This window comes from Glycine soja, chromosome 9 (genome assembly GCF_004193775.1).
Source record: "Glycine soja cultivar W05 chromosome 9, ASM419377v2, whole genome shotgun sequence".
Lineage (NCBI taxonomy): Eukaryota > Viridiplantae > Streptophyta > Magnoliopsida > Fabales > Fabaceae > Glycine > Glycine soja.
The window spans coordinates 2,322,583-2,350,571 of record NC_041010.1 but is presented as its reverse complement, the minus strand read 5'-3'; the positions used below and the strand labels follow the sequence as shown (position 1 = coordinate 2,350,571).

Below are 27,989 nucleotides of genomic sequence, written 5' to 3'. Positions count from 1 at the left end.
ATATCTTTATAGCTGTAAAATAATTTTATGTTTTCATCCAATCGCACACAAATCATCATTTAAATTACTTTAAAATAATTATTTTAAAAGTTAACAAACTTATCATAATGTTAGATTATTATTGGTAGAATGATTATATAAATTTTTTTATGCAGTTAGTGAGTAACTTTTTTTTTCTCTATAACTAAATATAATTAATATCTCGAACACGTTTCAAAAACTATGAAAATATATATAAATACAATTTAAAAATTCAATTCAATTCAAACAACATTACCATATACATTTAAATATTTAAATAAATTTAAATTCAAGATTTTGAAATCACCAAGACACCACCACATGCACTTGTGTTTTGTGATTTCTTACAATTTTATCAAATGTAGTATAACTACAATCGTAATTCAAAACTTTATTTTAAATATATAAAAATCCTCGTAAATTACTATTTTACTACTATTACGTGAAATTATTAGATACAAATATATTTTATTAACTGTGTTAAGTTATATTCTTTTGCAAGACTGTGTTAAATTATTTTTAAAATATAAATATTAAATACTTTTCATATAGTTTTACACAAAAAAATCATTTCTCCTAAGTTTTATAAAAATGCATCCATATTCCATAGTCATTGGAAAAACCGTAAAAAGATTGCGTTGTGCGTTGTGCGTTGTTTGAGGCCAAAATATCTGTTCACTGATTAAAGATAAACACAGAGACAGGGATTCCAGAACCAGCGATGAAACCTCAAACAAAACAAAACTAAACTAAACTAAATTAAAAGTAAAAACAAAACATGTTGGTTTTTCAAAATCAATGGCTGTGTCTTCCTCTCACTCATTCCCTTTTCTCCAAGTTACTTCCCAGAACAAAACATGCAGCAACAGTGTTATCCCCAAGACTATGCCCCGTTTGGTGTCATTCAGTAGCTCGTGCCACCACTCTGCCCACTTCTCCAGGTTCTTCATTTTCCCTCGTTTTTCTTCTCTCGTGATACCCTTTTCCCCCATTTATTAGGGCTATTGGTGATTTTTTCTGGGCAGCCTAATGGATTCAGTTTTTTTTTTCAGAGTTTAATTTCTATGCATTATTACTGTGAAAGATTTTTTTTTTTTTGTGTTTTTAGTGTGACTTTTAAGACAGTTATTGTAAAAGCTAACAAATTCACATACATGTTAGTTTGTGATTGGATTGGATGACAATATAATTATTTTTTAACACTATCCATGTATACACTATTTATTCTTTTTTAAAAAATCTGCGTTATCATTGTAAAAGTTGACAAATTTATCATACTCAACAGTTTGTGATTAAATGACAATGTAAAAATCCTTTGCCTTTACACTATCATTGTTTATTTTTGAAGGTGGGGCGGAGCAGGTTGTGGACAGTTCGTTTGATGCACCTAAAGTGAAATTATTGAAGCAGAAAATGGAACTTCTTGGTATCAACTTGGAAAAGTCTTGTTTGCCTGGGAAGTACCATAACCTGTTTTGTCCAAAAGTATAATTTTTTTCTTCCTAAAAATCTAATCCATTTTCTGTACCAAGTCTTATGTATGTATTTGGTTTATAAGTAGGTTTCTGAATCTTGTTTGCTTTGATATGCTAGTGCAAAGGTGGGCAGTTAAAGGAGAGGAGTTTGTCTTTTCACATTATCTCTGATTGGTATTCTTCATCTACCTGCTTTGTGTGTGGTGACTGGTGATAGTTGTTTGTGTTTTGACGTGATGTGTTCTGGAAAATGTGTGATGTAGTGAATTTGCAATGTGGAGGTGTTTTCGAGCTCAATGTGGTTGGGCTGGTCAGGTGACATAACATGGATTTATAAATTTATGTCTCCTTTCAAACATAAAAACTTGTAATGGGGTAACAAAGACAAACTACTTCTACATGATTATTTTTGGTTTTAGGTTTCTGCAGATGACAAGGAATTGTACAGTGGGGTTTGTACTAATGCCAATTTATATAGGCAATTAGCAGAGGAGAGCTTAGGATTGGAACCACTTGGTCCTGAGGTATTCAACTTGCTTATTCTGAGAATCCAGCTGTTATTTTACTGCTATTCTAGTGAAGTAGTGAAAATTGATTATCTTATGAATTGTACTGATCTTCTCTTTGTTCTCAATAGCAACAGCCTAGAAAAGAGCACAAGGTGTGACTCTTCCTAAGCTAAAAATGAATCCAAATACAAAAGCATATTGACATCCATAGAGCAACCCCCCCAACATGAACACCACCTCAAAGAGTGATATCCTTTATATAAAACGAATTCTTGCAGCAACCACCTAATCTGAAACTGACAAGATATTGGTATAAGCTTTGATCAATTGCCTGTACACCATGTTTTGTGTGCCTACCACTCAAAAATCTATACGATACATGGTTTTTATCACTCTGACAGGTTCGTTTAGTAACTACTATCTCCCTTATTAACATTGTCCATAAATCAATGCCCCATTAAATCTTGTATTTTTCTTCAAAATGATATACTCACCTACAACTTCGACACCAAGACAACTGATGTCTGATGCAACCCCCAAACAACATAAAACTTGATAGAATAGAACACGATAATAAACATAAGTGCATACTGGTTTTCCTGCTGCATTGAAGTTCTAGCAGAAGGTCTCAATACAAGACTGTCTGATATCGCCCAATTTATCTTGCGTCCACCACATAATTGACAAAAAGTCTTGCCTAAATCCTGACACAGTCAAGCAAAAACCGTTGACAGACACAGAAAAAAGTGAATCAAAGCACACATTGTGATATGCCACAACACTCCCAACTTGGACCTCTCTCACTACATATAAATCACCACACTGTGCAAATTACAATTTTATAATTACTATTTTGTAGCTGAAATAGACACAGGGTTTGACTTTCTTGTGCTTTTGGCATTATTCTCCCAATTGTTAAGGGGAATTGTCTTAATAATAGAGCATTCACTTGACACTTCAAACTAAGGTTCAGTATTATCCACCTCTACTTATGTTCAAAGGTCAAATTGATTCCAATAATAACACTACTTTTTCTCCCTATATGGCCCTCAAACAGCTAGTATAAAGTGTCTCACCAATTTTCATAACATGTGGCTTTTTAATTAATATCTCAATATTGAAGGTCCAATAGAGGCTTAGAAATATTTTGTCCAAGATTCAATCATGCTACCTAGTAAATGTGGTTAAATCACTTTGGTATGGCCAAGTGTGAGCGAGGAAGGTAAAGCTACTATCTTGAACGAGTATTAATGTATTGCCTTATCAAGTTAGCAAAGCTTGTTTCTTTATGTGCTTCGGTCAATATATTGCAACCTTCAAGTGTTAGTCGAATTATTTGCTTATGTATTGATTTGCTTTTTCCCTATTTTAGGTTGTTGCTTATTTTGGAGAGAGATTGATATCAGAGAAAACCCTGAGCAGAAATGCTGTAAGACAATTGTCTAACAATAAGGTATTTTCAACTGTTCTGTTATAAAACCTCCAAGTTCTTGTTTTATGATTGTAAAATTATTATTTTTTTAATTTCTAGAAAAACTGAATTTAGATCTCACAGGTTATATACCATTTCATAAGGGAAAAAAATCTTCAATGATCTTGGCATCATGAACTTTGTCCTGTAATCTTAATTAAAAGACTGATATTAAGTGCATAAAGATGGATGTGAAGTATGTTTTTGGATTTTTAACCTAAAGCAGTGGCTTTAGGTTTGGAATATAGTTGATGGCAATATAATAATGGCTAAATAAAGTTATATTGATATTTGATTACTTTAAAGTTGGTATTCTGTTGGCAAAATTAATTATTCACAATTGAATTGAATGAATACTGCCATGACTTAATAATACTGAGAGACATCCAGCATATGCATGGATGTGTATGTACCACTGCTTACGAATTTGTATAATCAAGGGTTTAAGGATGTGTGCAAGTTTAGGGTTATACTACTGTGGAGGAATTATATCCTTTTACTTGAACCAGAGAGGTAGTGCCTATATTTTTTTTTCTCTCGTAGAAGTAAATTTTTCTTTAGTTTTCATGGCTTAAAGATCATGAAAGGATCTTGCCAATGATCATAATCATTGTTGTTTCTTCTCTTTGTTGTCTTAGTTGTTTTTACATGGTATTTTTGTAAACATTTTTATACATGTTTTTTTTTTATCGGCAAAAGTAGACATATTATATATATTAATGAAAGCAGTACAAGTGGTACTGATTTACAAACAGCCTAGCATCAACGAGAGCAGACCTATGGTTAGCTAAGACAATATACAGAATAAGTATTAGAGAACCAAAGATCTGGCTATTAACTAGGTAACCACCCACCCTCAAAACTGTACATTTTATATACTATTCTCCCCCTGAGTACAAAAAACATCTCTAATACTGCTAGACCATGAGTGAAATGGGATATCGAATCCTCTTTCCAGGTTTTTAAACCAGGTCCAGCAGAAGAATAATGCATGCTCCATCAATTTATGACCATTAAAGCTTTCATTTAGGAATATAATCCTATTTTTATACATGGTTTAATTCTTAAGAACTTAACTAGTTAGTGTGTGTTTGGTTTAAGTATTTTTTGCGTTCCAATGCACATTGAATGCAATTTTACTGAGAGGAAGCTTTGGTGTTAAACATGCTAAATGTCAATACAAACACAACCTTAGAAGTTCTAAACATCATTGTGTATTGAATTTTTTTGCAGACTGTCATTGCTTTTACTTATAAACAAAATGGGTTGCTTGTTGGTTGCAAGTACAGAACAATGGAGAAAAGATTTTGGCAGGTAACTTTTCTAATTTGAACCATGTTAGGATGTTAATCTGGAGCTTTAAACTTGAGTTACCTCATATAATGTAATTGTAATTGAAACAATAACAGCATATAAATTATGTATTTCGAAATCACCCCAAGCATTTCATGTATATTTGATGAAAAAAAGGCAATTGTGGTGTTAGAGATGGAAAAGAAAGGATGCAAGTATGAAGCTTAATTTTTCTCCTTGCCTACACTTTCATTTGTAGAAAATGTTTAGGGGGAATATATACAAATCTATATGAAAAAATTCTGCTAACAGCTGAGAATCACTGCTTGATGCTATTTTTATCGCTGACCAAGCAACCGTAATTTAGCAATCATCAGCCATATCAGTACATTTATAAGATTAATTGCTTACAGATGAATGTATAAGAGCCTATAATTGTTTCTGGAATCTTCTAATGCTTTGTTGCTTGTATGAGTTAAAAAATTAGTGTAAACCCTCTAGTTGATCCTCCAAAGATTAAGGAAAACCCTTTGCAAATTTCTTGAATGAAAAGGGAATAATATTATTTCTGAGAAAATGAATAATACAAAGCTATAAGCAACAATATAATATATAGGCTAGAGTAAATAATTGTTAATTAATTCCGTTCGTAAAATAAAACTCAATTTACAATAATTATAATACTGTTCTACTAAAAGAATAATTTACACTACTTACAATGATTACAAATAGAGAATGTGGGACTGTTGTCACTATTTTTGTCACTAAATTAATCCTTCAAAAGATTAACATGTCATCACATTAGTCCTTTAGAGATTTTTATTAAATTAGTCCTTATAAAGTCCAATATTTCACCATATTCATCCTTGTAGAAGACTAAAGTGGTGACATGAAAGGAACAATATGGTAACAAATCTGTGGAGGGTTAATGTGTTGATACCTAGTTTTTAAGGGAATAAAATAATTTGGTCACAAATCTGTAGAGGGTTAATGTGGTGGCACCCTAATCTTTGGAGGACCAAGTTGAGGGTTACTTTAAACAAGCACATTTTGATATGAAGTATAATTGATCTTAATACTAAGTATTAAGTAACCTGATGTTTATCATTCAAATGTTAAATTTGATTTTCAGGGAAAAGGCGCGGACAAGATACTGTATGGAATAGATGACATTAGTCAAGCCTCTGAGATCATCATTGTAAATTTTGTTCACTTACTTTTCCCATCCTTATCTTCTTTTGCCATCAATTTCCAAATGAAAGCTGAAAAAAAAAGAATTATAGCTATTCTTACAGTCCAATGATGATGATAGGTTGAAGGGGAAATTGATAAACTTTCACTCGAGGAGGCTGGCTTTCAGAATTGTGTTAGTGTTCCAGTGGGTGCACCAGAAAAGGTTTCTTCAAAAGATTTGCCACCAATTGAAAAGGTTTGGGGTGTTATTAAAATTTGTTTTCACTTCTCTTGTAAGGCTGAGTGAATATTCAATGTAATGCCTTAATGATGCAAACATCCATAATACTTCTTGTCTTCTTTTTCTTTCATCAAAATCTTTCTTTGTGTGTATCTATCCATATATCTATATATAAAATATATTAGACGTGGTCTTAAGTACCTAATGAAATGTAATTGGCCACTCTGCAGGTTTGTCAATGTGTTCATTATGATTGATGAATTGCAAAGTTATTTTGTGACTTACCCATTCTCACTTCTTCAGGATTATTTCAAATATCCAGACTAATTTGCTCTTCTAATTTTTCATTTTTATTCTACTGAGTCTGGGGTAATTGAAAATGTAATAACAAAGAGTCAAAGTACAAATCATTTTGATATAGATACTAATTGTTTCAAGAGAGATCTTTTTTGTTTTGGAGCCACTTTCATTCTAAGAAACATTATAAGTTATAATTCTTAATTTTGAAAAGAAGAATCTATCTAAACGGATTTCTGTTTTTTCCTTTTACCTACTAATCATAGCAAATTGCCTTTATTGCAAAATTGTCCAAATATAGCTTGCTTATTCTTTGAAAATGTGTTATATTGCCATTACGTATAAATTCTGTTTATGTTACTCTAGCTTTTATAATATGTTAATTTGTGTGTGCTTGTCTCTATGAAGTCAGGACACTGCATTTCGATACCTGTGGAACTGCAAAGAGTACTTGGATAAGGTACACACATTTGGTTTCTTCCCATTCAATTAGATCTTTCTAACACAGAAGTGAACTGCTTAGTAGTTTGGTTTCCTCTCTCTGTTTTTTTAGGCAGTTCGCATTATCCTGGCAACTGATAATGATCCACCAGGTCAAGCTTTAGCGGAAGAGCTGGCACGGCGCCTTGGGCGAGAAAGGTTGTATATCCTGTCATTTATTTTCCATGTTAAACAGTGTGTAAGTACAAAATATATCCTGTCAATAATCAAGGTTCAAGACACATATTCATGGTACCTCAACTACTTAATGTATTAGGTTCATGCATGCAAAGTTGTCCATATCTAACTAATAAATCAAAATGCGAACCAAATCTGGCACTCTAATAATGGTTCAGAAAGTTTAATGGATCTAAGGGATCTAAGGATAGGTTATGCATTCTGTTCTTTTCCCGCACTTGAGGCATGTGAAATAATAAATGTTCACTTTTGCTTTACTTTTTCAATTGTGTCATGTACTTTGCATTTGTCTACTTATTTTCCTTCCTTTTTTTTGGGCATCAGATGTTGGAGAGTACTCTGGCCAAAGAAAGATGAATTCAGCTCTTTCAAAGATGCAAATGAGGTATAACTCTGGCTTTTTGTATATTATTCATATTATCTTCCCTCCGTAGGGTAACTGAAAAAAATCAGTTCACTAATGGATTTTGGAGCTTCTTAAAAATGAACTCTCCAGGCTCAATTAGTGACATGAGAAATGCTAGTAACACAATCTCTAACACTCTTTTGAATACATTATTTGTTACTTAGTATTAGTTAATATTTATTGGAAAATGCAAAATTTTGTAGGGCTCACTTCATATTTAATGAACCTCATTCATGATTTTGTAGTTTTTAATAAATTTTAACTAATAAAGAGGGTGTATTGGAAGTAGTGTGCTGCTAGTAGTGCTCGACATGACATACTATTATGTTTGTATTTGTATTTGTATTTTTCACCTTTCAAATGCAATAAATACCTCAACAATATAATTATTCAACCATGGTTTATGAGCCTAGGTTCTCAAATACATGGGAGCTGATGCTTTGAAGAAATTAGTTGAAAATGCAGAGCCATATGCAAATGCCAATTAGGTAATTTCATCTATGAAAGTGGATAGATTTCAGTGCTCATGATGAAAACCATGCATATGCCTGAACTACTACAAAAGTTTAGTCATACAAAAAAATGTAAAGTAGTGTGACCATATTCGTATTATTTTTAATTAAATTGGGTATCGAGATATCTCATTTATTTGGTGGCTAAATTTTAGTTGTTTAGTGTCAGTATTTCAAGTGTATGTGGGCAGTGTGTTATGAGATTTTAATTGGGCTCTTTAAGGGTCAGAAATGAAATACTTTTGACTATATATGACCTTCAGAATAGCATCTTAATCAAATGATTATTTGCAAGTCATACGTGGTTATTTCTAATTGTGAATTATGGAAAAACCACCTTATTGTCCCCAAGTTTCTGCCATTCATGATTAATTATATGATTACTTATAGAAAGAGAAGATGGAGTCAAAATTTTAAGTTCATAGTATAATAACCACATGTAAAATTAATTAAGAATAGTTGCAGATGGCAATTAAGATGGGATACGTGATAATCTAATAGAATGACCGGAGCAATGTTTAAAATTTTCCATAAAAAGGAGTATTTCACAAAAGGATATGTGATAAAGGGACTATGGAAATGGAAGTTTATACTCACTGCAGCAGTGGATGGAAAAGGGTGGCAGCATTGAGCTAGAATGTTTTGCTAGACATATGTCAGGCAGCCCCACTCTAGTATTTTTGAGCTAGAGCCTTACATGTGTACTCCTTACTCATCAAATGCTCTCTCTTTAATGATATTCTTTGCAGATAAAAGAAAAGAAAAGAATTGTAGTATATATATTTTTTTATCTGTAGGAATACTTACATTTCCTTGACTTAAAAAAAACTGTTTTGAGAGTTCGATTAATTTATTTAAACAAGTTAAATTTAAAATCTGAATTTGATGATTTGTTTAAAAACATGAATGTTGGAAATTAGTTATTCAATATTTTTTAACTTTATAACTTTTTGTTATAAATTTATTATTTAACATATAACATCACCTATATTAAGATGTAAAAATAGAAAAAGGTAATTTATAGACAAAGATAACATTTTAATTCCTATATTTTTTTGGTCATTTATTTTTTTAGTTCTTATTATTATTATTATTATTATTATTATTTATTTGTTTTAGTCTCTATCATTAATTTATTCTATTAAGTGTAGCAACGATGACGTCAACATAACATCATGATATGTCAAATCAACAAATAATGATGTCATAAAAAATGTTGTGTTATCACAATAATGTCATTAAGGATTAAATTAAAAAAAATGTTATATTTGTTGGAACTATAAAATAAAAAGGATAAAATGTGTTTTTCTTTCCTTTGTAATTGGTAAAGTTTGGATTTTAGTGAAATTTTTTTTCTTGATTTTTTTTTTAAAATTTAGTCTTTAAAAATATGTCACTTTTTTTAGTACATGATGATATCATTACAATGATAACACTTTTGATGACATCGTCATTTGTTGGTTGAACATTTTTTCATAACATTAATAAGTGATGACATTATCATTTGACTAGTGGAGAGAGACACTTGGTGCCACTCCCTATTTTAACAAAATAAAAAGGAAAGAAAAAAAATAGAAAAAAAACTAACATGAGAGTAGTGAGTAAATTATTAGGAGAAGTAATAAAAATTTAAAAATTAACAAAGGGTAAAATGGTCTAGTAAAATTTATACACCAAATGAGAGTATTTTCTTTATCATTAGTATAAATGACATGACATGAAGATGACATCATCGTCATTAATAATGTTAGTACTCCACACAACTAGCTAACCACGGGGAATAAAGTAAAAATAAATAAATTTTTACAATGAATAAATTAAAAAAGAAATAAAGAATTAAAATATTTTATTTACAGTGAAAGAAGTCGTCAAAAGTACTTAAACATTCTTTTTCCTTGAAGATGTACATCTCTTTTTTCTTTTCAGAAATATATTTTCAAGATTAAATATACCTATTCTAGAAATATATCTTTGAAACTATAATTTATTGTTTCATATATACATTTCCAGAATGGCATACGTTATTTTTGGTAATGATAAATTATACCTCAATCAAAGTACTTAAGAGTCATTGAGGATTGGGACTTAAATCATTAACATAGACTTGAATTAGAAAATGAATGAATGCACTTAAAGGAAAAAACCATCATCAAAAGTTTTGCTTTACAATTAAGGTGTATAATAGATGAAGTTAGTCATGATCATACCTTACATAATATCACATGAAGGAAAACACAAAAATTTATATGTTATTGATGAAAACACAATATTATATAATGAATACACGGTGAATATGATTTAAAATTAGGATTTAAAGAATAATAAGGATAGATTTAAAATAAGATTTTAGATAGGATTTAAAGAACCTCAATGATAGGGCAAAAATAAAATTAACAAACATAAGTATAAGATAAGTGTTTATCTTGTCAATGATTTTTTTTTTGTATTTCTATTCAACGATCTTAATTCCTAAGTGATATTTTATTAAAAAAAAACATACTTCCAGAATAGGTACATTTAATTTTGGAAATACATTTCCAGAAAGAAAAAAAATGGGTGTACATCTTTAAGGGAAAATGGTATAATGGGTAGGTGGGAGGTAGAAAGGGGGTATTTGTGTATTTAGCGAAAAATGAGTGTAAATAGAAAGAGTCTTGTCCCACACGGACCCAACCCCACCTTTGAGCACGAGTGTAAGAGAAGGTTTATGGTAAATACACCTTCCATTTATACTTTTACACCCCTTCCACTTATTGAAAAATAATAAGAGATAGGAGGTGTACAAGTAAAGAGGAATGTGTTTAGAAAAAGCCTAAGAGTACTTATTGGGCCGCCGGGTCGTAAAGGTTAAGACTGAAACAAACGCAATCAAGTTTTTGAAATTGCTGTACTAAAAATTCGACCGTTGTAACTTGCAATTCTCTCGCCATTTAGAATTTTGTCGCTTCTCTTCTCTTTCACTTCTTCCAATTTCAAATTCTTCACTCACCCAGTCGCGCTTTTCTCTGAATTTCACGATGCGCACGTCCAGAAAAGCAGAACCCTCCAACAACGACGTCGTTTCTTCGGAACGCAGAAACTGGAGCAACATCTTCAAATCGCTGGTTCAGATGGTGTGCAGCCAGCAGAACCAGCTTCACTCCTTCGCGAGCCGCCACAAGTTTCTCGAAGACCGCCTTCGAATGCAGCACGAAGGGTGGGTCTCCGATGTTCGATGTCACAAGGATCAAATTTCTCAGGTAAGCAATTGTTCTTTTCTCTTTTTAGGGTTTCCCTAAAATTTTAAATAAAGAGGTGTGTTTTGTACTGTTTTTTATGTTTTCATTGCCACTGTTTGTGTAGATGAATGGGATGTTGACGTTTGAGGAGAAGAAACAGTCGCTCGAGGCGGCAAAGGCGGATTTTGCGCTTAGTTTGAAGCACAGAGAGGCTGCTATGTTGAAATGGATTTTAGGTCAGTCATTTTTCTTTGATTTCTTGTAAAAAGTTTTTAATTTTGCCCTAATTTTACGGGGGAAATGTTTGGTTTTGGTTCTTGGTGTTAGATTCTGAATTTGATGTTTTATTCCTGAATGTTTTGCCTTCAAGGAGTAGAAAGTTGGTTTTGTTGTTTGCTTCTATCAAGGATGGAGATTGTTGTGGATTTTTTGTTATGGATAGTTTCTTGGTATGATGTAGATTTTTGTTATTTGAAGTGCCTGAGTTGAGTTTTTGGGGGACACTAGAGAACATGCATTCACTTTGACCCCATACTGGAATTATTTGCATAGGAGAAGAGTTACATTAATAATTTCTTGAATTTGAACAATTTTATCTGATCTGTGACTAGAAGAAATGGCTTATAAGGTGAATTTCTACTGTCAATCTTGGAAAGGTCCTGGATGTAACATGGTACATGGTACATGATACTTAGATAGGGATTATTTGCATTTCCCAAATGTGAATAACTTTACATGATAGTACATGACTGTAAGAGTTGGCTTAGGTGGTTAAATTCTGGATTGGAGGACCCATTTTGAAAGTTCCTGATCCTGGATGATGGATCTCTCCTAGCACATGCTATGGAGATTTTTTAGTTTCATTTTTTGGTTAAGATGGTTTAAATTATCAATATCTTTGATTTTTGCTACTCAAGGGAAAGTTGTCAGTAGTTGAAACATAGGGGTTTGAATTATTATTTGAAATTGTTTTAACTGCATTTATTGACTTGTGTTCATTTATCTTCTGATTGCAGAGCATGCAGAGGATGAGTTGGCGGATTTTAAAGCCTGGTTTGAAATCCTTTCTTGTAAATCCTCTAATGGAGAAGTATGTTATTTGTTGTCAGCCTTGCATATTTATTGAGTTTTTTAAAAATTTCTTATGCTTTACATTATGCTGAGCAGTCACCTTTTTAACAGGATCAAGGAACAGCATTTAAGGATACTGACTTGAAGAAGAAAGGAAGCACGGATAGAGGGAACATGTCCACTAGGAATACTGCAGAAAAAGAGAAGTATTCCAGTGAAAACAAAGATGAATTTAGTAGGTTAAAAGGTGAATATGATAAGCTTGCTTTAGAAAAATATTCGGAGGTGACGACACTCTTGGCAGAAAAGAAATTTATGTGGAATCAATATAATGTAATGGAGAATGATTATGCTGATAAATTAAGGACTAAAGAAGCTGAAGTAGAAAAAGCAAATGAAAAGATAAAGATACTTGTTTCTAGCATGGAGCAGCTACAGTCTGAAAATTATGAAAAGGATAGTAAAATATCAGAGTTACAAAGTAAAATGGCTGAGATGGAAGCTGAGACAAAAAGATTGAACAATGAAATATCTGAACTCTCAGTGGAGTTGGAATCTTTAAGAAAGTTCAGGAACAGCCAAGTTACACCATCTGTTTTAAATCGCTGCACAGAAGGAACTAAAGCACCTGAGTCAGGAGTTGTTAAGAGCAACAAGAGTAGAAGAAATATGACTCTGAAAAAAGAAATATGTACTCCTGATGCTCCAGTTCCTGCCAAATCCTCTGAAAAGGTATGACCTGCTCTTTTACTAATTGCTTATCTTCCTATATTGTCCTGTTAATTTTTTCTGCCTTCTATCATTCATGTTCTTCGCTGGTGGTACCATTGGTTACTGTTGGCTTTCTTTTTTATGGATCAATACTTCGAGCTCAGGATTTTGTTCTTGGAACATGGTGTATGTTAGTGGTACCCTGCTTTCAAAATCCAAATGATAGAATTTTCTGCTAAAGTATGACAACATAATATATTCATTTCAATTGAAATGCGTGTTCATTGTATGAGTTCCCCCATTCCATGATTTTCCTTTTATTGTCTGCAAATACTCTTTTCTGCTTTATTAGATATCCATTTCTAAATTTGCAACTTCATGCATTCCACAATAACTTGTCAACCTGATACAAGACAGTTTAGCATATTTACTGCTCATTGAGCTGCCTTATTTAGCATATCTGAGAGGAAAGTTTAGATTTATATACAATTTCCCATCATTATGTCATGTTCTAGTAATGTGGATGGGTATTCTTCTCCAATATCACTTCTTGGTACTTCCTGTGTGTCATGTTGAGAGTGATAGTTGATAGTTTTAAATTTATATAACTTCTTGATTTTGTTATAATTGAGAAAAAGAATGCGTTACTTCTTTGTTTTATATAACTTCCTGAATCTTAATGTCCAGGGGACAAAAACAAAAAGCATGAAGAGGAAAGAGGCTCCAGTTATTCCCACTTCTGAGACTCCGAAACTGTTCTCTTCCGGCTTCAAGGTTCCAAAACTGAAGTCCTCTGTAAGGGTCACATGACAGATGACACCTTCCGATAACTTTTAGTGTGTTACTTAGGATATGTTAGTCTTGTACACGCGACTTTTGTATTATATGCTCCTTGTGTAAACTATGTATTATGAATGAGCTTTCTGTTAGGTATTGATTCATTCTTAGCCCTTCTGGTAGATCTTTTAATCTTGTTAACATTCTAATTTTCTAATGAAGTAAATAATTTCTAATGACAAGTGTATCAAATCACTCAAGTAACAATAATAACGAGTAAAGTTGCCTCCACAGAGACATTGCGATATTTGGGTAATTAATAGTAAAGTTAGTAGACTATGAATGTTTGAATGATGAAGGAAAATAATGACATACTTTATTGAATAAAAATAATGTAGTAATTACATAGAATGAGATCTAGTTACATCAAACCTCAACAAGAATGACTTTATCTACTCATAGTCATGGGAAAAGGAGAATCTAATAGAAAGATAAGGGAAGATTAATCCACAACACAAGCATGGAAGTCACCACCCAAATGTCCCTGGCCTCTTTGCCTTCAAAATCTCAAGATTTGGAACCAAGCTTTATGGTTTTGGAGCCCTTTATATTGCATTTGAGCTTCTCAACATTGGACTTATCAGATTAGCTAGCTTGAGATGAACAATTTATTAAACAAGTAACTACTAAATAAGGCACAAACAAAATTAAAAAACACAATATACCAAATAATTAATAAAAAATATTGCGAAAAAGCAAGTGTAGGAGACAATTATAACCTATCTATTTCAATTTTTTAAAAAATTATATATATCATAATTTAAATTATTTATTATAAATTATAAAAAAATAATTTATATATTGAAAATAATTTATTTCTTAAATTTTTTTAATTATACTATGATTATAGATTTAAAAATAATTATAAACTATAATTATAATTATATATAAATATATATTTAAATATTAGTTTACTTATATTTCAAAATTTTCTAACTCAAATGATTGACAAAGTAATACAAGATTCCGCGTTCTATTTAACTACACACAAAATCATATATGGTCTAACTCATTAGTACCCTAAGCTATACACACAACACCAATGATTTTGTGTGTAGACTTTCTCTTTGGACTTCAAAGTTGAGAGTCTTAGACCAAAACGGCAAAACCCTCTCTGCCACTTCCACTCACAAACACCATGAAGCCCTGTTAGAGAAACACCACACATAACAAAAACTCTCTGCAGTAAGGAAATAAGAAAGAAGCATGCGTCTTCGTTATTCCCACACCCTACGTCCCTTATTATTCACCTCCTCAAAACTCACCACCATGACCACTCAAACCTTCTTCCACTCTTCTCCATTCCCAAACCTCAAAAACACTCTCTTTTCCCAACGGCACCGTTTTCCCTGCCACAGACCCTTCTTCACCGTGTTCTGTTCCAAACCCATTTCAAGGAACCCTCCATTGCCACTCAGAACCAACGGCTACCACGGTGCCTCTCAAGCCAGCATCCCTAGACCAGGTAAGATGGTGCCCTTTTGCTGTTGGGGACAGAACAACCTTAAATATGTGTTTAATGTTGCTAACCTGTAATGTTGCTGGTTTTGTTTTCCCCACCCCAAGTTCAATTGGAGAGCCCTGTGGAGAAGAATATGGAGTTGCAGTTAAATATTTTGAAAAAGAAGTTGGAGGCTATTGGAGTGGAAACTGAAATGTGTGAGCCAGGGCAGTACAATCACTTGCTTTGTCCTGAGGTGTGTCTCTTACCTTTCTTCAAAGTTGAATGTTTTTTGAACATTAGAAGCTTTTCATGTAGGACTTGTCAACTGTGATGTTTAGATGCTTTGGAAAGTTTTGCAGTTTTGTTAGACCTTTGTCTGTCCCCAAATAGCTGTTTCACTCGAGACAAAAAACGTGTCTTTGTTGTTGATCATGTTTCAGGTGTGGAGTTGTGTACAAATTTCCTTTTTTGGTATCGAATTGGAAGTTTGTCATACGGTGATTATTTGAAGGGGCAATTTTTATTTTTGAGTTGAGGGAGTAGATTATTCTATTAAAAATGACAATCCCCGAAAGAGTGAATCGATAAGAGTGTTTCACACCAATGCATTTAATTTGTTTGATTCTAGTCTCCATTTTGCTCTGGGATAGTGGGACTATGTAGTGAGAGTAGTTCATTTTCCTTACATGGATCACATTTCATACATCCCCAGTGGGATTTGAAGGTGATTTTTGCATTTGGTAGATGTGCCATTAATATTATTTTTTTATTAGTGCCTAGGTGGCGACCAGGAAGAAAGGAGCTTATCTCTTTACATTGCACCAGATGGGTATGAGATTTATCATTTATTTCATAAACTTATCTGATTCTATAATTTCTATTTCATAGCTGATCGGACATCTACTTTGTTTTAATTTTGGCAAATTTTGAGTTTTAGTGGATCTGCTGCATGGAATTGCTTTCGCGGAAAGTGTGGGTGGAAAGGCAGTACACAGGTTAAATATTGTCATTTTCCAGCAGGTCAGGTCCTGATTAACACAGGCAGATGTGGTATTTGGTTCATTTTTCTACCTTCTTCTGTAGGCCTTTGCTGGTAGCAATTCTGCAAGAACTCAACTAGCCCCGGTTAAAAAGATAAGAAAAATCACAGAGGAGGAATTGGAACTAGAACCACTTTGTGATGAGGTTATTAAATTTTACCTTAGCTAATTTTGTCCCAGCACTTTATAATTTTTTGGGTGAGCTATACTAGTCATTTGAAGGGCAGATATTTCTCATGACTAAATCCTGTCCTCTGTTGCTTAGTGTATGTTTGGGTGAGTGTTTCTTGATTTTAGATGATTTTGTGAAATGATTTTGGTTAAAATTTAGTTTGAAGTGAAGTGATTTTGGTTAAAATTTAGTTTGAAGTGAAGTGATTTATGTTTTGAAGCTTTTGTTTCAAAAGAATCAAAAGAAGTTTGTAGTGAAACAGTATAAATTTGTCGACCCAAATTTAAAAGCTACATCAAAGTTGCCTTTTGTTAGAAACAGAGTTGGAAACATTTTCACATTTGAGATAATAGCAAAATGTGAAACCAAATGTGTGGAAAACACATTTAGTGTTTAAATAAAGTGGTGCAAGAAGTATCAACTAGTTTTTAAATTGTATAAAATTTTTGGACTTGATATATTTCATGAGAACTTTTAATGCTATGGTTGGATTTATAAAATTAATGTTTGTAAAAAGTTATTAAAGGTTTAATTTTGCCAAGTTTGACACTTATCGTCAATTGAATTTGATCCTGTCCCATTACAACTGTGTGTCTATTGAATATGCTGATATTTATTGCTAATTTGTGTCCCTGCTATGCTATTTGAGTGCTTTATGTCTTGGCAGCAGAACCATTGTTTTCTCATATTGTTTCTGTTCTCTGCATTTAGTTATGGCCTATTTGTTCTGGATATGCATGAAACTAAACCTGTATTTTTTGAAAGTAACAAACACAAAGTGGTGTGGGTTGTTGCTCTCTATAAACAGAAGTATGATGATAAAAAAAACTATAAACAGAAATGCAAACAAGCCTTTAGTGATTAGAATTGATACCTAATGGGTCCTGCTTTTATGTTTTATTTATCATATAGTTAGTCTTTCAATTGTATTGATAATATTTTTTGTTCATTTCCAATCAATGTGGTGAATGCGACTTTGTTTGCCCTGTTTCAGCTGGTCACGTACTTTTCTGAGCGCTTGATTTCAAAACAGACTCTGGAGAGAAATGGTGTGAAGCAGAGAAAATATGATGATCAGGTCAGTTTACCGCTAAATTACGAGCTTAATTTGAGTGATATAGAATATTAATTTTTAAGATAATAATGATCCAGTTAGTAAACAGCATAAGTTTGATGGTACTCTTATCAAGACAGAACAGATTTTACATACTTTTTCAAATGATAAAAGAATTAGGGATATAATATTCTGAATATGAATATGTATCTTCCATGTATGGTAGTTCCTCTACATTAAAATTCCTTATGATTGTCTGGTTTCTTTGATTGAAAAAGAGATCCAAAAGCAAACATTTGAGGTTGGTTTTGGTTTTATTTACCAGAAAATGCCCCTTGGTGTATATGTATTAACTTTGAATTTGATGATATGACTGATATCATTTACACCTACTAGCTGATTGAATAGGCAGTGTTAAAAATGACAGTTTCTATTTAATGTTATTTTTCAGTTTTCAACAACACTTATTGATTAATTAGGCAAAGATTTCTATTGATTTTATTTAACAGAGATACTACCTTGAAAGTTCAACTATTTCTAAGGGTAATATATAAGCATTTACTTTCTTAATGTAGCTACTGTTCTATCCCACTCTTTTACTTTACAAGTGACTGACCTGTTACTGACTGTTTCTGTAACATATGTTTGGTAGATTGTGATTGCATTCCCGTATCATCAAAATGGAGGGCTTATTAGTTGCAAGTATCGAGACATCAACAAAATGTTTTGGCAGGTATTGCAATTACTGATGATGCTGAGAATTAATTAGCATTGAAATTTGAAAGTTAAAATAACAGTGATGGTAAACATCTTTACATATTTTGGTGAGCATAATTAAAATAACATCTCTCCTACTAATTATGTGAACATGGAAGTTTTTTGTTTAGATTATTAGTGTTGGTGCCTTTTAGTTATGGGCATGTGCACTGAGCTCCTACTCTTACGTCCTTGTAACCTCAATTTATGTATAGTATGCAGTTGTAAATACAATCAATCAAATAAAATAAAATAAATCTAGATAATTATTTCCATCTTTATCTTTCTGCTCTCATCATCATCATTGTTATTAGTTTTTGATAAGCTGGCCAATAGGTACAAACTACAAAGCCATTGTTTTGCTTTCCTTATTCTCTTCTACTTCTCTCTTTCCTTCATCCTCTTTAGCTTTAAATAGTCGTGTTCATTGTATATGTCACGACAACCAGCTATCATCAAGGCTTAGACTGTTAGGTGAAGACACATGAATGATTTTATGTTACATTTCTAACATGCTCCCTGACATGAGCCCTTTGGGCTTGATGTGTGGATAATGCATAGCCCTAGCTCCCTTGTGCTGAAATTCTTTTTCTTATTACTATAGTGGGGGAAACAAGTATCAAACTCTAGACCATTTGGTCATAGAGTCTTTGATACCATGTCATGAACTAACTATCCCAAAAGCTTAAATTGTTTGATGAAGACATATGAACGGCTTTATATTATGTCTCTAACAGAATAATTAAATTATGCTGGAAGCCTAGAAGATATTTTTTTCATATTATCTTAAATCTTAACATATGTTTTCTGTCCGTTGCCAAATTTGTTTTTATGTACACATTATATTTTTCTGATTTTATGACAATTACATCTTTCCCATAATATCCTTTTATTTCAGGAAGCAAATACTGAAAAGATCTTTTATGGATTAGATGACATTGTGGGACATAATGACATCATCATTGTATGTATTTTGTACTCTGTAGAAATTATGTGAAGGTTAAAGTTTTGCTTTATGCTTAGTATATTGGTTTAACGCTGTAGGTCGAAGGTGAAATGGACAAGCTGGCAATGGAAGAAGCTGGCTTCTTCAATTGTGTCAGTGTTCCTGATGGTGCACCTCCATCAGTCTCCTCAAAGGAGGAGTTGCCACCTCAGGATAAGGTCTTTTTTTTATTCTTAATATACTGTATCTGTAATATTATTTGTGTAATTTTTCATTTTCTTATGTGTTGTCAGTCTTACTGTGGTCGCATTTATAAGCTAATGCTCCTGTCATATTTCTAATTCTGTAAAGCTAGGACAAAAAGTATCAGTATCTGTGGAACTGTAAAGATGAACTAAAGAAGGTTTGTTAATTATTATTTCTTTCTTTTGAATGTGCAGAAAGAAACAGCTTCCATAAACTCTCCTCATTATGTTTCTCAATGTTTATATTGATAGGCAACTCGGGTTATACTTGCCACTGATGGGGATCCACCTGGTCAAGCCTTGGCTGAGGAGCTTGCACGCCGCATTGGAAAAGAAAAGTTAGAATGTTTTTGTCTTGATTTTATTTATCACTTATATAAATTATCATAATCATTGATCTATTTGAGAAAATCTCATGCAGTTATGCTTTCAATTAGCAGATGATGCCTATATTTTTTGGTAGTAGTTTCATTTTACTTTATATGTGCTGTGTATTTATTGTATTTGGGTGAGTAATTTTGAATCTAGAAAGTGGCCAAAATGTTGTATAGATAAACTATTTTTAGTTGCTTTTGCATGTTTTGGGTGTCACTGTAAATCTTTTATGTGATGTTGATATTGTTATTGTTTCAACATCTTCACGGCTAGACAAGACAGAATGGCTGTTTTCACTGTTCTATGCATTTAGTTTATTCATTGTTTTTACATTTTAAAAAAATTATGGGAGGGTTGTTTTTCTCTTTTCATGCTTGTTTCACATTTTTTTAAACCTTTCTCTCTTGGGTGGTTGCAGATGCTGGCGGGTCAGGTGGCCTAGAAAATCAAGGTCAGACAATTGCAAAGATGCAAATGAGGTCAGATATCAATTTGCATGCCCAAGTTCCCCTTCACCTTCACCTGCACCTTTCTTCTCACTCTTGTCCCCTAAAAAATAAAACCCCAAAATATTGAAAAGAAATGATGCTTTTGTAACTTTTCTGTAGACAACTCTTATTTTGATTGTCAAGTGACTATGAACTATGAATGAAGATGCATGTGACAGATAGAACTGTAATGGTTACTCTTAATCAGCTTCATGTTTACATGCATTGTCTGTGAATTTATTATTGTTAATGTTAATGCTTATATTAGTAGACTAGATTAGAAAGTTAGAAACTTAGACTGCAAACTCAAGGTTATAAATATACATTTTACTGGCTGGTGTATGCTATTCATGTTGGTCTAGTGTGCTTGGTTTTATTGACATACCTGTTTGGATTAGCTTATTTTATATATATATATATATATGTGTGTGTGTGTGTGCGCGCGCGCGTGTGTGTGTATGTATATATTTTTTTTTTTCTGGGACAGCTTGCTGATAGATTTTTATTTCCTATGATGTGTTTCCAAACACCTACATAATTATCCCCCCTATAACTTATTCACAGGTTCTCATGTATTTGGGCCCTGATGCACTCAAGGAAGTGATTGAGAATGCTGAATTATATCCAATACGTGGATTGTTTAACTTCAGAGATTACTTTGATGAGATTGATGCATATTACCATCGAACCTTAGGATACGACATTGGTATCTCAACTGGGTGGAATAATCTGAATGACTTATACAATGTAAGGGCAGTTTATTACATTCCTATATTTTCTTAATATGATGAACATTTTGTTGTATATTTGTTTTTTTTTGTTTATTTATTTATTTACTTATTTACTTACAGATAATAGTATATCAAACAACAATGCAGGTTGTCCTATTAATGTGACTAGATTAACACCCATGTAATAAAGAGAAAAATTGAAAATTAAAAAATTCAAGATATTAAAGAATATCTCCACCCAAGATATTAGGGTCTGTTTGGATGTTAGAATTGGAATTAAAACAGTGGATTTTGATTTCAATTCCGATTCTTTTAGAATTCAAATTGGTTTAGAATATTATTTTGTGTGCTTACCAAATAATTAGGATGCCAGCATCATGTAATTCTGTTAGATTTAAGTTTTATCTGTTTTTGTATTATGACTGGTAAGTAGATTTATTAAACTGTTCAATGTGTCACCAGGCATCAAGGAAAGGTGTAATATGTTATGAATTGTGATTGTATTATTATTTGAAAAAGAACAATGGTTTTGAGTTTGTATTTAGTGGGATATTGGAATCATGTATCAGCCTTTAATTGTAAAATACATATTTCCAGTTCCTTGCTCATCAGCACAACATTTGCAATAGTTGTTGATGGAATTTTATATGAAAAATAATTAATTGATTTGAAATTAATGTTTGTGATTCTATATCATACTTTTAAATGTATCCTTGACTACTTCATAATTTCATATCTGTGATTTGATCTGCTAACAAAAATGACAAAGTATTATCCCATGGGGTTGTGATTTTATCTATTCATCAATTTTTTTTCTTAACAAAAGTATGTTACATAGCATATAACAATGCAACCCTTTTTCTTTGTATGGAATTGTAGATCCTGATATTGTTCTATTAAATTACTTTTATCAGGTTGTACCAGGAGAACTGACCATAGTAACTGGAGTTCCTAATTCCGGGAAGAGTGAGTGGATTGATGCTCTTCTTTGCAATCTTAATGAAATTGCCGGCTGGAAATTTGCACTTTGTTCTATGGAGAACAAGGTTAGATTGTTCATTGATGACTTTCAAAATTATGTTTCTATTCACCAAAAAATGTTTGCATTTGCTATTTGCAACTGGAACAAGAATCATACCTTTCTTTCCTTGATCAGGATATTTTTTGCACTCTTTTAAGTGATTATGAAATAGTGGATTAGGTTTAGATATTTGTGGTAATAGTATGGTAATACATGTGGTCCTGTGCTTACTCATGTATTTCTATTGTGATTTTATGGTTAGTTTCTGTTATTCAGAGATCTTCTCAGATAAGAAAAGTAAATAAATTGATTCTCTTTCTCCCTCTAGTTTTACTTTATTTGTTGTATGTAATGATTGTTATTTGTTGGACAATAAGTTAACTGAATGTGTTTCAGAAATCGTTGATTGACTTAACTGGTTCTGGATGCTCAATATTGCATAAACATCATTGGGTGAATAAAACTATTCTATTTGTCTCCAATCTCCAACATATTTCTTCATGTTAACTATAAACAAAAGCTCTTCTCATTTGGTGGGGTTGGCTACATGTAGTTAACTAGGTATCCTGGTGTATGATGCTCTATTCCTAAAAAAAAATCAGTACAAGGTAAATTGGGCTTGTGCTCTGCTCACATCTCAAGCTCAAATTACTGTCTGCAATAGATGTTTACATTTAGGAGTGGTCTATATGTCAGATATGCAGATATATTGGAAAGCTCTTACAGCTGTTTTTTTCTTATTTTAGAAGAACCTTTTGTTTTTGGCTTGTGTTTGGAGTACGTATTGATGTACCTATATATGTCTTGTTAATTCCATAGTTTGGTCATCCCAAAAGTGAGTGTTGGCTATTTTGGGATTGCAGTTTCAGTTTTGAGTGGCTGCTCTTTGTAATCTTCACTATTTATTTGTTTGACTGAAGTTCCTGCTGGTTGAACCTGTGTTAAATTCTGTCATTTTCTCCAATTTTATCCATTACGTGCCTGGTTGTAGCATATTTGCCATGCGGACAATAATCAGTTTTAAAATCATTGCCTCTTACATTCCAGTCAGAATTTGTGCATTTTTTTCTGATTCTTTTTTGACTGCCCTATATATAGGTTAGAGAACATGCTCGAAAACTTTTGGAGAAACACTTGAAGAAGCCTTTCTTTAATGAACGGTGAGCTTTGCATAATATTTTTATGATTTATACTGTTTGGTCATCTTTTTGTCAGCCCTTTGTTATTTATTGCTTTATTACAACAAAATAGCCTTATTCCACTAGGTGAGGTTGGTTACACGAAAAAATGATGTCATTAGGCTCAATTAAAAATTAAATTCTCATATTATTTACCATGAGATCCCTTTCAATAATTTTCTCCAATGTCCTTAAGCTCCCTCTACTCCTTTTTACAAAGTTAAAAACCATGTGATCTACACTCCTTACTATTGCATTCAGCCTTTGAATATGTCCAAACCATCTTTTAACCAATTTTCTGCCATCTTTTCCTTGATAGGTGTCACATCATTATCTCCACGTATATATTTGTATCTTGTGTTTTCTTGTACGGTCACATATCCATTTTAACACTCTCATTTTTGTTACTCCCACTTTTTCCTGTCCCTTTAAAGCCTAACATTCACTACCATAGAGAATAACTAGTTTATTTGCAGTCTCAAATATCTCATAGTGCTTTTCTCAATTATAACCTCCTCAAATGTATTTTGTGCTTGATGTCTTTATTAATTTCCCTATCATTTAGTATTGAAACATGTGGTATGGCATCTCTAATTTTTACAATAATTTTCCTTTGTTTCTTGCTAAAATTGCAATATATATGAGCGATCAAGTTACTCCAAGAGTAATTTTAAAAGAGTTACTCTTCATTCCAATCCTTTATTTTCTGTTAATCTATTGATTATAATGAGTAACTTGGCTTTAACCTTCCAATTATAAAAATTTAAGGGTTGGGAGTGGAATGTGGAGTAACTTGATCCCTCCTTATATATGGGGAAGGGTCGAGTTACTCTAAGATTAACTACAAAAGAGTTACTTTCCATTCTCACCATTCATTTTTTTTTGGAAATCTAAATTGTTTAGTTACTTATTAGAACCATTAGATTTTAAGAAAATAAATGGAGAGGACGAGGAGCAACTCTTATAGAGTTACTCTTGGTGTAATTTGCTCCCCCCCCCCACCCCCCCTCTCTTCCTCCTCCTCCTCCTCTCTCTCTCTCTCTCTATATATATATATATATATATATTTGATTATCTTAATTGACTTATTGATCTAATGATAGTTACGGTGAAAGTGTTGAACGGATGAGTGTGGAGGAATTTGAACAGGGCAAGCTCTGGTTAAGTGATACTTTCTCTCTCATAAGGTAAGTCCATTACAAGGAGCCCAGCTTGTAGTTATAACTTGTGGAATACCATATTCAATCATTTGTGCATTTTTAGCTTGATGCTTGTTATGATTAGTGGCACTGTTGATTTTTTTCTTCATATTTTTTAAAAATTTCAAATATTAAGGGGAAAATCTTTCTAAATGAAGGTATAAGTGAAGCGGCAATAAAATTTAGTGCATTTGACTCATTTATTAGAACTGAATTTTCTTTAGTAGTACCATTAAATTAAATCTTTGTTTCCTTAATATTGGGTATTGGGGTTTCAAATTGTGGTTATAGTTGTGTGTTGTGTGGGCCAATGTACTTAAGGTGGTGGCCACAACATACATGATGCATGCACATAAAATAATCAGACTGAAATTTTAATCCTTGTTGGGTACCAATGTTGATGCATAAATTTTTAGGTCTCCTTAGTTTATTCTTCTAAGCCTTTGAAATGGTTTCATAGAAATGAATGACGGGGGATCCTGACATGAACCTTTTTATCTTAGCTTTATGTTTGAATTATGTCAAAACTGCTTGCTTTTGCAGTTCGTGTCAAGTAGACTGTAATCACTGTACAATACCTACATTTGGTTACACCGGTATTTTAAATTAGTAATTTAACTTGTACTGATGAAATTTAGTGCTTGGCTACTTGGTTGTTGATACTAGGTGTGAAGATAACTCCCTTCCAAATATAAGTTGGGTTCTTGATCTTGCAAAAGCTGCTGTATTAAGGCATGGGGTGCGTGGACTTGTAATTGATCCTTACAATGAGCTGGATCATCAACGACCCCCAAACCAGTAATTCTCTTAATAACTTATTCTAAACTTTGATTTTGTTTTGCTTTTGTTTAAGTTGTACGTGAACTCTTTTGAATACTGGGAACTGCCTAGAGAATTCCTTTCATCCGCTATGAATTTATATCAGAGAACTACAATTGAAATTATAGAACAAGAAATATATCTGAATATTGTGATTGGAATCCAAGGCTTTCATCTCGTCATACATTATCTGTGATAACTAACATTTATTTTGAAATGGGTCTGTTTGGGTAAGCTTATCCAGAAGTACTTTTAGGAGAAAAAATAAGAAAAAATGAAATGAGCTTCTCCATAAGCTAATTTGTAGAAGTAGAAGTTCTACAAATTAGATGAGAGAACTTCTACAAATTAGTATGTGCACAAGTAAATTTGAGCTTATGCAAAAACTCATTTAGGTTTTTTCTTCCTAGAAGTGCTTCTGGGTAAGCTTACCTTAATCAAGCGGGGTGGGGGGATAAAGGTCTAATAGAAAACACTTCTTGTTTTGCATTTGTACTAAAATCAATCTCTCTCTAAGAACATACTGTGTTACCCTGATTATTCTTTCTGTTGCCAGCTACCTTTATTGTTGTCTAGATAATGGATGGATAATTGATTATTGATGTTAATTTATTTGTTGCAAACATGCAGGACTGAAACAGAATATGTGAGCCAGATGCTTACCTTAATCAAGCGTTTTGCCCAACATCATGGATGCCATGTTTGGTTTGTGGCACATCCTAGGCAGGTTGGTAACAAACAGCTTTGGTTTGATCGTTTTTCATTTTACTCTTTCTGATGTTCCTCATTTAATAGCTGCATAATTGGGTTGGGGATCCTCCCAATCTCTATGATATAAGTGGAAGTGCACACTTCATAAATAAGTGTGACAATGGAATTGTTATTCACCGTAATCGGGATCCTGAATCTGGGCCTATTGATCAAGTACAGGTGAGTGTTTGTTGCATTATTGTGCTTATTTAGGTATCATACTAAACAAAATATACTAACTTAGGCTTGCTTCAGGTTTGTGTTCGAAAGGTACGGAATAAGGTTGCAGGGACAATAGGTGAAGCCATGTTGTTGTATAATAGGTAAATATATTTTTGCCTTGATTACTGTGCTAACATGCATTCAACTATTAGTACATGATCAGGGTTTATGATGAAACTTATTGTAATCTCACACTATGTTCACGCTTCCTAGTTTCTTGTGAGTCATCGCCACTTGCACTGTGACATAAACAGCACCTCTCATCATAGGTTTTCTTCTGTGAATACTTGCAAAGATTTTATCCTCACAAACCCCTCACAGTTACACTTTGGTACTCAAATGAATCACTCGGAAAACTAGAAAAGTCATAGTGGGATTAAGGTGTTATCCAATTACTTCATTGACTTGGGGTTTGAGGGGTCTGTTTGTGCAAGCAATTTTCCTCATGTTTGGCACTTTTTTGTTTAAACAAAAATGTTACCAACACACTTTCTCTAACACAATTTTACTAACACTATCATTGGTTTAAATTTATTAAAAACTACAAAATTAAGAGAGGTTCATTAAATACTAACTGAGACCTACAAAAATTACAACCAATAGTAGACAATATGTTCAAACGAGTATGTTAGAGAGTATGTCACTAGCATTTCTCAAAAAAATCCCGGGCAATTAGTGTTTGTTTAATGGTAGCTGATTTTCTTTGGCAAATGGCAGGGTTACTGGTGAGTACACGCCATCTGATAACAACAGACCAGCTGATAGAAAGAGATAGCAATGAGACAAGTAATATTTTGGTAGGCTGTTATAGTGGTCACTGATCAGCAAGAATGTTGTATAATCAAGTAACATCGGATACTCGGATCGGATCGTGTCTAAACATGGCTACGATTTTTTCACTTGGGGTGCCAGGTCGGGATCAACAACAATGCTGGATAACATCTTAACATCGGTTGTGAAAATTGGCTGTATCATATCATTATTTGACTTGGTTATTTGAAGATCTTGTTTCCTATATGCATCCTTTTATACGTGTTAGGATTACATCTTAATTTAATTTTGAAGTACTGCATTTTAATCCTTGTATAGGTATAGAAAGATTTCTTTGTTGCAATCCCTTGGATCTCAATTGGACGAGAGCTATAATTGCTTTTTTAGAGGCTGTTTATAATTCTGCAAGTCCTATTTTAGTCCATGCAGTTCTTGACTTTAGAAAACACTCATTTTAATGATTTTATAAAATTGTTATTTGCTTTGGTCCTTACTTTTTTTTATACAAAATGATAGTAGATAACGTGTAAAGTGATTGAAACGAGTCGCAATTTGCAAACTCGGGAATTGCTAATTTTGTATGTTGGGCAATTGAGTTAATGACTGTTGATGGTTATTTTTCCTTAGCGTTGCACAAAATGATCATCTCCTTTTGAAATTGGATCACATAAATAAGGACAAAAAATTTCCTGAACATCGCTGCTGGGTTAAGTAAAAGATACTACAAAGATAAGAGAAGTTTGAGCAATATAAGCAACTAGAAAAATAACATAACATAAATACAATGACAGAGACGTGACACTGGGATACATATCTCAAGGATCGCACTGTCAACCAGGGTCGATGAGTGATCTGCTTCTGCAGT

The 27,989-nt window shown here is 32.7% G+C and overlaps 3 protein-coding genes across 4 annotated transcripts; all 3 read left to right on the top strand.

Moving 5' to 3' along the window:
• Window positions 1–662: 662 nt before the first annotated feature.
• On the top strand, window positions 663–8,374 carry LOC114425001 (primase homolog protein). 2 transcript variants are annotated; one of them, XR_003669173.1, is made up of 13 exons: window positions 663–962; window positions 1,370–1,506; window positions 1,615–1,670; window positions 1,760–1,811; window positions 1,916–2,020; window positions 3,378–3,458; window positions 4,710–4,790; window positions 5,902–5,967; window positions 6,082–6,198; window positions 6,889–6,940; window positions 7,034–7,119; window positions 7,483–7,543; window positions 7,978–8,327. XR_003669173.1 is itself a non-coding variant. In XM_028391712.1 (13 exons), the coding sequence occupies exons 1-13, from the start codon at window positions 800–802 to the stop codon at window positions 8,050–8,052; spliced, it is 1,128 nt and encodes a 375-aa protein (XP_028247513.1). In that variant the 5' UTR covers window positions 665–799; the 3' UTR covers window positions 8,053–8,374. The 2 variants fall into 2 exon arrangements, 1 of the variants encoding a protein (XP_028247513.1); XM_028391712.1 differs by having other exon boundaries at window positions 665–962; window positions 6,893–6,940; window positions 7,978–8,374.
• Window positions 8,375–10,963: 2,589 nt separating this feature from the next.
• On the top strand, window positions 10,964–14,035 carry LOC114367128 (uncharacterized protein PFB0145c-like). The gene is made up of 5 exons (XM_028324234.1): window positions 10,964–11,315; window positions 11,419–11,530; window positions 12,311–12,384; window positions 12,477–13,097; window positions 13,764–14,035. The coding sequence occupies exons 1-5, from the start codon at window positions 11,094–11,096 to the stop codon at window positions 13,884–13,886; spliced, it is 1,152 nt and encodes a 383-aa protein (XP_028180035.1). The 5' UTR covers window positions 10,964–11,093; the 3' UTR covers window positions 13,887–14,035.
• Window positions 14,036–14,937: 902 nt separating this feature from the next.
• Window positions 14,938–27,617, top strand: LOC114425484 (twinkle homolog protein, chloroplastic/mitochondrial-like). The gene is made up of 21 exons (XM_028392421.1): window positions 14,938–15,378; window positions 15,480–15,610; window positions 16,131–16,186; window positions 16,295–16,352; window positions 16,441–16,542; window positions 17,564–17,647; window positions 18,276–18,356; window positions 19,278–19,343; window positions 19,424–19,543; window positions 19,681–19,728; window positions 19,823–19,908; window positions 20,364–20,424; window positions 20,998–21,180; window positions 22,079–22,210; window positions 23,284–23,345; window positions 24,467–24,550; window positions 25,229–25,360; window positions 26,012–26,108; window positions 26,177–26,311; window positions 26,387–26,454; window positions 27,071–27,617. Exons 1-21 carry the CDS (start codon window positions 15,120–15,122, stop codon window positions 27,126–27,128), a joined length of 2,103 nt encoding a protein of 700 aa, XP_028248222.1. The 5' UTR covers window positions 14,938–15,119; the 3' UTR covers window positions 27,129–27,617.
• The last annotated feature ends 372 nt before the right edge of the window (window positions 27,618–27,989 follow it).

What these genes read in the sequence shown, in the direction of transcription:
- LOC114425001 (XM_028391712.1), top strand. Translation starts at nt 800, where the DNA reads ATGTTGGTTTTTCAAAATCAATGGCTGTGTCTTCCTCTCACTCATTCC. An exon ending in GACAATTGTCTAACAATAAG is followed by an intron (nt 3,459 to 4,709) that starts GTATTTTCAACT and finishes ATTTTTTTGCAG; the next exon opens with ACTGTCATTGCTTTTACTTA. An exon ending in TGGAGAAAAGATTTTGGCAG is followed by an intron (nt 4,791 to 5,901) that starts GTAACTTTTCTA and finishes TTTGATTTTCAG; the next exon opens with GGAAAAGGCGCGGACAAGAT.
- LOC114367128 (XM_028324234.1), top strand. Translation starts at nt 11,094, where the DNA reads ATGCGCACGTCCAGAAAAGCAGAACCCTCCAACAACGACGTCGTTTCT. An exon ending in ACAAGGATCAAATTTCTCAG is followed by an intron (nt 11,316 to 11,418) that starts GTAAGCAATTGT and finishes CTGTTTGTGTAG; the next exon opens with ATGAATGGGATGTTGACGTT. An exon ending in GTAAATCCTCTAATGGAGAA is followed by an intron (nt 12,385 to 12,476) that starts GTATGTTATTTG and finishes CCTTTTTAACAG; the next exon opens with GATCAAGGAACAGCATTTAA.
- LOC114425484 (XM_028392421.1), top strand. Translation starts at nt 15,120, where the DNA reads ATGCGTCTTCGTTATTCCCACACCCTACGTCCCTTATTATTCACCTCC. An exon ending in AGCCAGCATCCCTAGACCAG is followed by an intron (nt 15,379 to 15,479) that starts GTAAGATGGTGC and finishes CCCCACCCCAAG; the next exon opens with TTCAATTGGAGAGCCCTGTG. An exon ending in CATCAACGACCCCCAAACCA is followed by an intron (nt 25,361 to 26,011) that starts GTAATTCTCTTA and finishes GCAAACATGCAG; the next exon opens with GACTGAAACAGAATATGTGA.